Source organism: Hemicordylus capensis, chromosome 3, assembly GCF_027244095.1.
Source record: "Hemicordylus capensis ecotype Gifberg chromosome 3, rHemCap1.1.pri, whole genome shotgun sequence".
Lineage (NCBI taxonomy): Eukaryota > Metazoa > Chordata > Lepidosauria > Squamata > Cordylidae > Hemicordylus > Hemicordylus capensis.
Genome location: NC_069659.1, coordinates 116281395 through 116290604, shown reverse-complemented (window position 1 = coordinate 116290604; position 9210 = coordinate 116281395). Strand labels below are relative to the sequence as shown.

General features: G+C 46.8%; 1 protein-coding gene across 1 annotated transcript; it reads left to right on the top strand.

Annotated features, from left to right (window-relative positions):
* On the top strand, window positions 1-6040 carry LOC128349164 (uncharacterized protein K02A2.6-like). Its single transcript, XM_053305146.1, is given in 3 exon segments — window positions 1-318; window positions 321-1963; window positions 4632-6040. Coding segments are annotated over 3 exon segments (3051 nt in total). The 5' UTR covers window positions 1-47; the 3' UTR covers window positions 5769-6040.
* The last annotated feature ends 3170 nt before the right edge of the window (window positions 6041-9210 follow it).

Genomic DNA, 9210 nt, shown 5'->3' with positions numbered 1-9210 from the left:
CAGAGAGGTTTGTTGTGGGTGTATCAATACAAGGGACACTTACCTCGATGGAGATTGACTCGGAAACGTCTTACTCAATTATCTCACAGAGGGACTTCCAGAAGATTTTGCCTGCTGCCCGTCCCCGTCTACGTGCGCTTAAAGTGTCTTTACGTGACGTGCAGGGGCGCCATATTCCGGTATTGGGAATTGGCACGTTTCATGTAAAATTCAAGGGTCGTTCCGCACAGCTGCCTTTGGTCGTCGTGAAGCAGGGTTGGAATAATTTGTTGGGGGTCCAGTGGTTTGAGCCACTGGGAATTGCCTTTACAGGCATCCATGCCTCGAGACTGATCCTATCCAAGACATTTGTGAGAAATATAGGGAAGTGTTCCAGCCAGGATTGGGAACCTATACGGGACAACCTATTGCCTTCAACTTGGATCCAGGGGTACAGCCCGTCAGATTAAAGCCTCGGCGGGTTCCGTTTGCGTTGAAGGACAAAATAGAGGAGGAACTGGACAGATTGGTCGCCCAAGGGGTTTTGGAACCGATTGACTCCGCCCCTTGGGAGACACCGATAGTGACGGTGTTGAAGGCTAAGGGGGACATTCGAATATGTGCAGACTACAAATGTACTATTAATAAGGCGATTCGTGCAAATGCTTATCCAGTTCCAGTCGTAAGTCATTTGTTGGCCTCCTTGCATGGAGGCAAATGTTTTGCTAAACTGGACTTGGCTCAGGCTTATCAGCAATTGCCAGGTACATCTGAGGCAGCGCTATGCCAAGCTATAGTTACTCATAAGGGAGCGTTCTGGGTAAATCGGTTGCAATTTGGGGTGAATGCTGCTCCTGGCATTTTTCAAGCGCTAGTTGAACGCATTTTGAAGGGAATTAATGGGGTGCTGCCATATTTTGATGATGTTCTCATTTCAGCAGAAAATAAGAGGGAACTGGCTGGAAAGTTGGGGGAAGTGTTGCAAAGGTTTCAGGATGCGGGGTTGCGAGTAAAAAAAGAGAAATGTGTTTTGCATACTGAGGAGGTGGAGTTTTGGGGTTTCAGGGTCACTTCTGAGGGGATTAGACCTTCTGAGTCCAAAGTTCGAGCTATTTGGGGGCCCCCACGCCCCACCTCAAAAACGGAACTGCAGGCGTTTGGGGGGTTGCTTAATTTCTATCACGCATTTTTACCACAGAAAGCAGCATGGGCTGAACCGCTGCATCACTTACTCAAGAAACAAACGGTGTGGCATTGGGGACCCCGTCAGGAGGAGGCGTTTAAAAGGGTAAAAAGTTTACTAACGTCAGAAGCTATCCTGACTCATTTCGACCCTAGGAAACCCATACTGTTAGTATGCGATGCTTCCCCAGTAGGTGTCGGGGCTGTGTTGTGCCATGATTTGGGAAACGGGTTAGAGGCGCCAATTGCTTTTTACTCCAGGTCATTGACCAAGACTGAAAGGAACTATGCACAGATAGACCGGGAAGCGTTGGTGATTATTGCAGGGACAAAGAAGTTCCATGACTTCATCTATGGGCGGAAATTTACCATAGTGTCAGATCATAAACCCCTCCTGGGCATTTTTGTGCCAGGGAAACAGACCCCCCAAATTCTGTCACCCCGAATGTTACACTGGGCGATGTTTTTGCAGGCGTATGATTTTAGTTTGATCCATCGTCCTGGGGCAGCTATCAGTCATGCGGATGCATTATCTAGATCCCCCATCCCTCGTGAGGAACCGGAAGAGGCCGGGCATCAAGTTCTGTTGATAGAGGCACTACCCAGCCCTCCTGTTACGGCGGGGGAGATCGCCAGAGAAACAGGCAGGGACCCGATGTTGACCAGGGTGCGGGGTTGGGTGCAGAAGGGATGGCCGGTCAAGCCCCCATCAGATAAGTTTAGGGTTTTCCATCAAAAAAGGGATGAGCTCTCTTTAGAGCGTGGTTGTTTACTATGGGGTCAGCGAGTTGTGATACCGGAGGTTCAGGGGCGTAACGATAGGGGGGCGGGGGGGGCACGTGCCCCAGGCGCCACCTCGTTTGGTCACGTGGGGGGCACCAAAAAGTGCCCCGCCAATCCCCTGCCTTTGCAGAAATTTTTATTTTATTGTGATTTTGCAAGCCCCAGCGAGCGGGGCTTGCTCCGCCTCCGCTGCTGCCGCCGCCGCTGTTTTGCAATGCAATGCAAAGCCAGGGAAGGGCAAGGGCTGCATGCAAACTCCCAGCGCTGCCTGCTGCCTTTGCCTTTAGAACTCTGCCGCCCCGCTCTTTGCCTTTAGAACTCTGCCGCCCCTGTTGCAGACAGCTCATGCGGCTTGAGCGAGCACGGAGGCCTTCCTGCTCCGGAAGAGAAGAGAGAGAGGAAGGAGCAGGCTTGCAATTGCAGCAAAGCCCGATTAAAACAGTTTTTCTTCCCAAACCTGCTTTCCCGCCGTGAACTACAACTCCCAGGAGCCCTTGCAAGTCCGGTGGTGTGGGCCAGGCTGGGGGCGGGGCTGGGCGAGGCTCCTGCATTCCTCTGCCCGAGAGTGCTGCTGTTGCCTCAGAGTTTGGGTAAGTTGTGGTATTTGGCTAATCCTCACTAACCCTTCCCAAAAGAGGCAAGACGTTTACTCTCCTAAGGTACAGATCCACTGGAAACGTTGTCTGTACAAATCGCATTGGAACGGACCTGTGTAGTACAGCGTTATGGCAATGCCTGGCAAACCTTGGGCTGGCCAAGTTCCCAGTGAATTGTGTCCCTTAGTTTTTGAAAGGAAAATGGAGAGAGAGAAATCTTTAACAAAGGACTTGCTTCAAGTTTATTTTTAATATTGAGTGATTGAGCTTCTGTAGATGAAACCTGTCTTGCACTAAAGTATTTGGCTAAGGAACAGGGAATTTGGATTCAGACCTTGGGTTGGTGAGGCAAGCTGCATTGTCATTAAAGAACAGGTTCTTTTGCTATCTTGATTGAGGTTTCTCTGTGTGTGCTTTTCCCTCGTCTTAGTGGTTTAATTGGTTGCAGCACCTACTTTCCTTTGCAGCTTCTGCATGGTGTGTGCATATAGATCTAAAGAGATGATTGCAAGGGAGTGACTGTGAGTGAACCTGCTATTTGTCCCTAGGGCAATGAAGGCAAAGACCTTTCCTGCTTGCCTCCAGGGCCTCCCCAATGGCACCTTAAGCCTTGCATCTATGATAGTGTGAAGGTGATATGGCTTAATCCAATCCAGGTTGTTCTGGTTCCCTGTAGAGCAAAGGGGGCTAGAGTACGAGATGTAAAGAGTTGAAGGAGTGGGAGAAACGGAACCCTTTCCTCTCCCACACTTCCCCCACTCCCAACTTCTCTCCAGTAGTTTTTCTCTTGGAAGGGATCACCTCATGGACTCCCAGTGGGAGAAAAGTAGATGGAGAGAGACACTTTAGGTGAGAATACGGGTTGGAAAAGTGTTCATTTGCCTGCCTATGCTGTACTCTAAAATCTCTCCCCTGCCCCAAGCACTTATAGTGCACTGGTTGCACCCCAGTTGTGCGAGACACAGGTTTGCCATAGTTGTATCTAGTGTGGCCCTCTGAAACAGACGAGCTGGGAAATTAATTCAAGCTGTGTTCAAACGAGAGCTTTCCAGAGTACAGAATGTGCACTGTACTGCTGTCATTGCCATAGGTCCATTTCTTCTGTCTCGTGACTGTGATGGTCTCTGCTCAAAATGGGGTTTCAAGTTCCTGTAGTGTGTCAGCCAGTAAATTGGAAAGAAAATAGTGAAAAGCCAAATTGAACTCCCAGTAGTGTGGCTGACCTTACTGCAGTACCTTTGTACCTTTTATGTATGTGTACCTTTTTGATATAGCTATTGAATACCTATTGTATAATTCCTGTGATGAGTACTGCATTATCTCTGCCTCCACTCCCAACCAGCTACAGAGGCTTATTGGAAAGTTGGTAGCCCTGGTGTGGCTTGTTGTGCTAACAAGCTGGTTTTGACTCCTGGCACCCACAGAACCCTGTGGTTTTCTTTGGTAGAATACAGGAGCGGTTTACCATTGCCTCCTTCCACGTAGTATGAAATGTTGCTTTTCAGCATCTTCATATATCACTGCTGCCCGATATAGGTGTTTCCATTCGAACCCGCAACCTTTTGCTCCCTAGACAAGTTACTTCCTTGTTGTGCCATTAGGTGTGGCTTGTATTCCTTGTAAATCTAGGAGTAGGCAGTTGTGGTGTGTGTGTGTGTGTGTGTGTGTGTGTGTGTGTGTGTAGGATCTTGATTATGGAAGTTGGCTGAGTGTCAGGATGGGACAGGTGTCTTGTGTGTGTGCTGCAGTAGTATTTAGGAACATAGGAAGCTGCCATATACTGAGTCAGACCATTGGTCTATCTAGCTCAGTATTGTCTACCCAGTCTGGCAGCGGCTTCTCCAAGGTTGCAGGCAGGAGTCTCTTGCAGCCCTATCTTGGAGATGCTGCCATGGAGGGAACTTGGGACCTAGATGCTCTTCCCAGAGTGGCTCCATCTCCTGAGGGGAATATCTTCCAGTGCTCACACTTCTAGTCTCCCATTCAAATGAAAACCAGGGTGGACCCTGCTTAGCTAAGGCGTGGCCGGGGGGGGGGGCAATTTCAGTGCTTGCCCCGGGTGCCGTTTTCCCTAGTTACGCCTCTGCGGAGGTTCTAAGGAAGAGAGTCTTGCAGGTTTTACATATTAGCCATCCGGGAATTGTGAAATCTAAGGCACTGGCACAGAGCTATTTTTGGTGGCCCAGGTTGGATTTAGATTTTGAAAAATGGGTAGGGAGTTGTGTGGATTGTCAGGCATCGAGGCCAGAGGAGCCGCAACTGCCACATAGGGAGTGGGATACTGCAAGAGGACCATGGTCCAGGATCCATGTGGATTTTGCAGGCCCATTCAAAGGAACAATGTTTTTGCTGGCTGTTGATGCATATTCTAAATGGCTAGAAGTCTTTCCAGTCGCTGGCACAACTTCTACTATCACCATAAGAAAGTTAAGGCAACTATTTAGTACTTTTGGGTTGCCGGATGTGTTGGTCACGGACAATGCTTCTACATTTACGTCTGCTCAGTTCCAGGATTTTTTGGACAGGAATGCAATCCGGCATGTAACTTCGGCCCCTTTTCATCCAGCGACGAATGGGCAGGTAGAAAGCCTAGTAAGAACTACAAAGGAAGCGCTTAGGCGCATGGGGCCAGGGGATTTAGAACTACATCTGTGCCAATTCCTCCTAACTTATAGGGTTACGCCCTTGGTGTCAGGTCAGTCACCGGCAGAGGTGCTCATGCGGAGAAAGCCAGTCACCGTATTGGATAAATTAGATCCAGGGCGTATGGAAGATAGAGGTACAAACATCGGGGTGGCATCGCCTAAGAGTTTTGTAGTGGGCCAGCCGGTCTACTGCAGGAACTATGCCTCTGGTCCCGCCTGGACTAAGGGTAATATAATGGACCAGACTGGCCCTGTTTCATATAGAGTACAAACAGAACTTGGGCAGGTCTGGAGGTGTCATGCCGAGCAATTGCGGCATCGGGTGACCAATGGAGATGGTGGACAAGAAAGTGGGCAGGTTAGTAAGCCAGAGGGTGACAAAGAACAGGTGGTTGACCTAGAGGAATCACACGAACTAGAGCAACTAACTGAGGAGCAATCCAAGGCTGTTGATTCAGCTAGTCAGGAGCCTGTGGCAGCTCCAGCAACAGAGCCAAGCTCGGAGAGGGTTGTTAACACTCCCCGGCAGTCCAAAAGAGAGCGTGGGCCCCCGAGGTATTGGAAGGATTATGTCGCTATCTAAGGGGGAAGGGATGTTATGTCCAAGCGAGTAAATATCGCGAGACCATTTTATTAGGATAATTACGGTACTAACGGTTTCGGTGCCATAATTGGTTTCAGCTGTATTAAATGTTATTTTATTGTATAATTTTAACTATGGGCTAATTGTTAGAGAGCCCACCCTTTGTAATGGTCGGCAGCTGGTTCCAGAGAGTATATATTTGGAGCTGGCTGAGAGCTAGCAGTGTCGTGTGGAGTCTTGAACAAGAAAGCTGAAAATAAAGTCACTGAAGATTTACCCAGCGTTGTTGGTCTTCTCATTGGGGCTGTTGAACACAACAGGAATACTTGAGTAACTCCTCATGTAGATTACATAGGCTATGTAGGAATAGCACAAAAGGTACAGAACATACCCATTATCAGAACAAACGCCCTCAAAACATTTTTCCATAAAAAATGTACACATGAGCAAGCATAGCAAAGCATTTTGAGCAGTCTAGCATGACAGATAGAAGCATTTACCTTACTCCTACAAATAAATCAAAAGAGGTACATTGCTTTGAACAGTATCAGCAATAATAGAAAATATACAATGTATAAAATAATAGAAAGCATACAAATTCAAAATTCCAGGTAAAACATTCAGATACAGCCAATTAATCAAAAAAGTTACAGAATATCTCATCTTCTTGGCTAAAAAGCCCTTATTAACAACAACAACAACAAAAGTAGACTATCTAAATGCAAAACACATTTCTTAGATTATTGCAATTGGGCCCATCTTCCATCCAGGCACAGAAAATAAAATAAAATAAAAATAATGCAATTGTCCATTCTCAGCATCTTTGGACTTCTATAGGCAAATAAAGTCTCTTTGGGTTCACGTATATGTTCGATTCCATGAGTATAGACACTAGGTTTGACTGAAGCAAACAAATTTGCAGAATCAAGTTTCTTGTTCAAACTCTGAGCTGTGGGTAAGACTTGATGCCCACTAACCCTTTGACACTGAAATTCTAAGACACTAAGAAAACAGCTACAATCAGTTACAGTACACTAAAAGCATGCAGATAAATTTCCACGAGTCCTTTGTGGGACACCTCTATTAGCTAAAACAGATAAGAACATAAGAACAGCCCTGCTGGATTGGGCCCAAGGCCCATCTAGTCCAGCATCCTGTTTCACACAGTGGCCCACCAGATGCCACTGGAAGCCTACAGCAGGAGTTGAGGGCATGCCCTCTCTCCTGCTGTTACTCCCCTGCAACTGGTACTCAGAGGCATCCTGCCTTTGAGGCTGGAAGCGGCCCTCTGTTAAAGCACAGTTAAACAGTTAAAGCTCAAAACATCTCTTAAAAGTAAAGCAAAAATTGTAGAACCTGTATGGTTTCAAAATTTATTATTATTTATTTTTAATTAAAATATTTATACCCCGCCCCTCCAGTACACTACTACTCAGGGCAGCTCACAATAATAAAATAGATACAATGTAAAAATTAACCGAATTAAGTAAACAAGTTAAAAATCAGGCTAAAACCACAATCAGAAGAATTAAGTTTCAAATTAAAAGTTATTTTAAAAGTTAAAAATTGAGAATTATAAAAACTGAAATCTAAAGAACCTACCAGATATAACCAAAGATGGAGCATTACAAAGCCTCTTTAAAAAGATGTGTTTTTAGTTGTCCACACTTATTTCTTATAGGCATGTGAGAAGGAATCATCAGGGCCACAGAAGGCAACTTGTTCTTGTAATAGAAAATGTTAGCAGCAACAAACACATGTACTTCAAAGCCTCTCAGCCTTCCCAATTCTTAGGAGAGAAACCAGAACAAAGCATTTTAGAACCACAGATTTCTGCTAAAACAACTGGCCAGTTCATTTGGCATTTTCTAGTGGCAGGGCTTGCTTCATTTGCAAGTGTGTAGGCTTTCTCCAGCTTGGTGATAATCACTTCCTTGATCCAAATACTTTCTTGAGCTGATAAGCATGCATAAGGGTTAGAATCACAATCAGGTTTATTTTTCAGCTGTTTCCTCCTAGGAGTAGCAGTTTTCCTTAGGAAAGAGATACACAGTAATGTAAACACACTACCAGGGACACTCATAGCAATATACAGCATTGCAGCATAACAGAATTCTCTTCCTTGCCCAGTCCTTTCAAAAGTAGGGGTGTGCACGGAACCATCTGGCCAGGTTCGGTTCGAGGCCGGAGAAGCCAGTTCGGTCCGGCCCCCAGCAAACCGCCCCCCCCCCCCCCGCGTCCAGTCCTGGACCAGTCTGCAAACTTTTTAAAAAAATTTAAATTAAAAGTAAGTACCTGTAGCCCCTTTGGGGGGCTTGTTGTAGCTGCGGGGTGTGTGTGTGTCCGCGAGGGTTCCCTCTCCCCCCACTGGCCTCCTTCATCACTGCCACGGCCGGGTCAATGTAGCCTTTTTGGCCCTTTCGGGCCTCCATAAAGGCGAGCAGTCACCATTTTGGCCGCCGCTGCACATGCGCAAATTCCCTCTGCGAGGCTGTGGCAGTGAAGAGGGAGGCCGGCGAGGTGAGAGGGAACCCTCGTGGAACACACACACACCCCACAGCTACAACAAGACCCCCAAAGGGGCTACAGGTACTTACTTTTAATTTTTTTTAAAAAAAAAAAAGTTCACGGACCGGTCCGGTACCGGACCGGCGGTTCAGTTCTGGTCCGGATGGAATGGGGTGGGGGGAGTTCGGTTTGATCACTTACCCACGAACCCCCGGACCGAACTGTTGGACCGCTGGACTGGTTCTGCACATCCCTGTTCAAAAGCTTGGACTACCCATTTCTTGGTAGCTTTCCCTGTTGGATTGAATGACTGCACTGGTCCATGACCGTAATAAAGGACTGACTTGACTTGGATTGAATGAGCACTTTAAGTTTTGCAACACAAACATAAAGCAGTTAGCTATTTGGTTAGGCTAAACTACAGTGGCAAGGAGTTCCAGAGACCACTTCTGGCTTGAGCTGCAACAAAGGTCAGTCACAAGCATGCATAGAGATATATTAGTATCAGTACAATAGCAAACACAAACAGCATCCTCAATTCTGACAGCACCTTTTCCTTCACATACTTCACCCGAGAAGAAAAGCACCACAAAGTTAAAATCAAAATGACTAGTGTGCCCAAGTGGTTGGCTTGGGAAGACAAACTTCCTCCCTTGCAGCTGAGAGTTTTTCTCTGCTACCCCTCTCTGAGAAGCAAACCCTTTTGAAGGCAGGTTTGTCTCCAGCAGTCTCCAATTTACCAGGTCAAAGTCCAGAAGACTACCTTGATGTGGGGAAAGTCTTTCTCAAGCACAAGTAAAACACAGGCAACAGTCTTTAGCTTCTGGATTGGACTTTCATATTTCACAGTAAGACAAGCATTTCTCAGCAGCATTTCAGTCTTTGTAAAGCTTTTGCCCATGCACAAGTCCATTTGCTCCCAGAATGTTTTCTC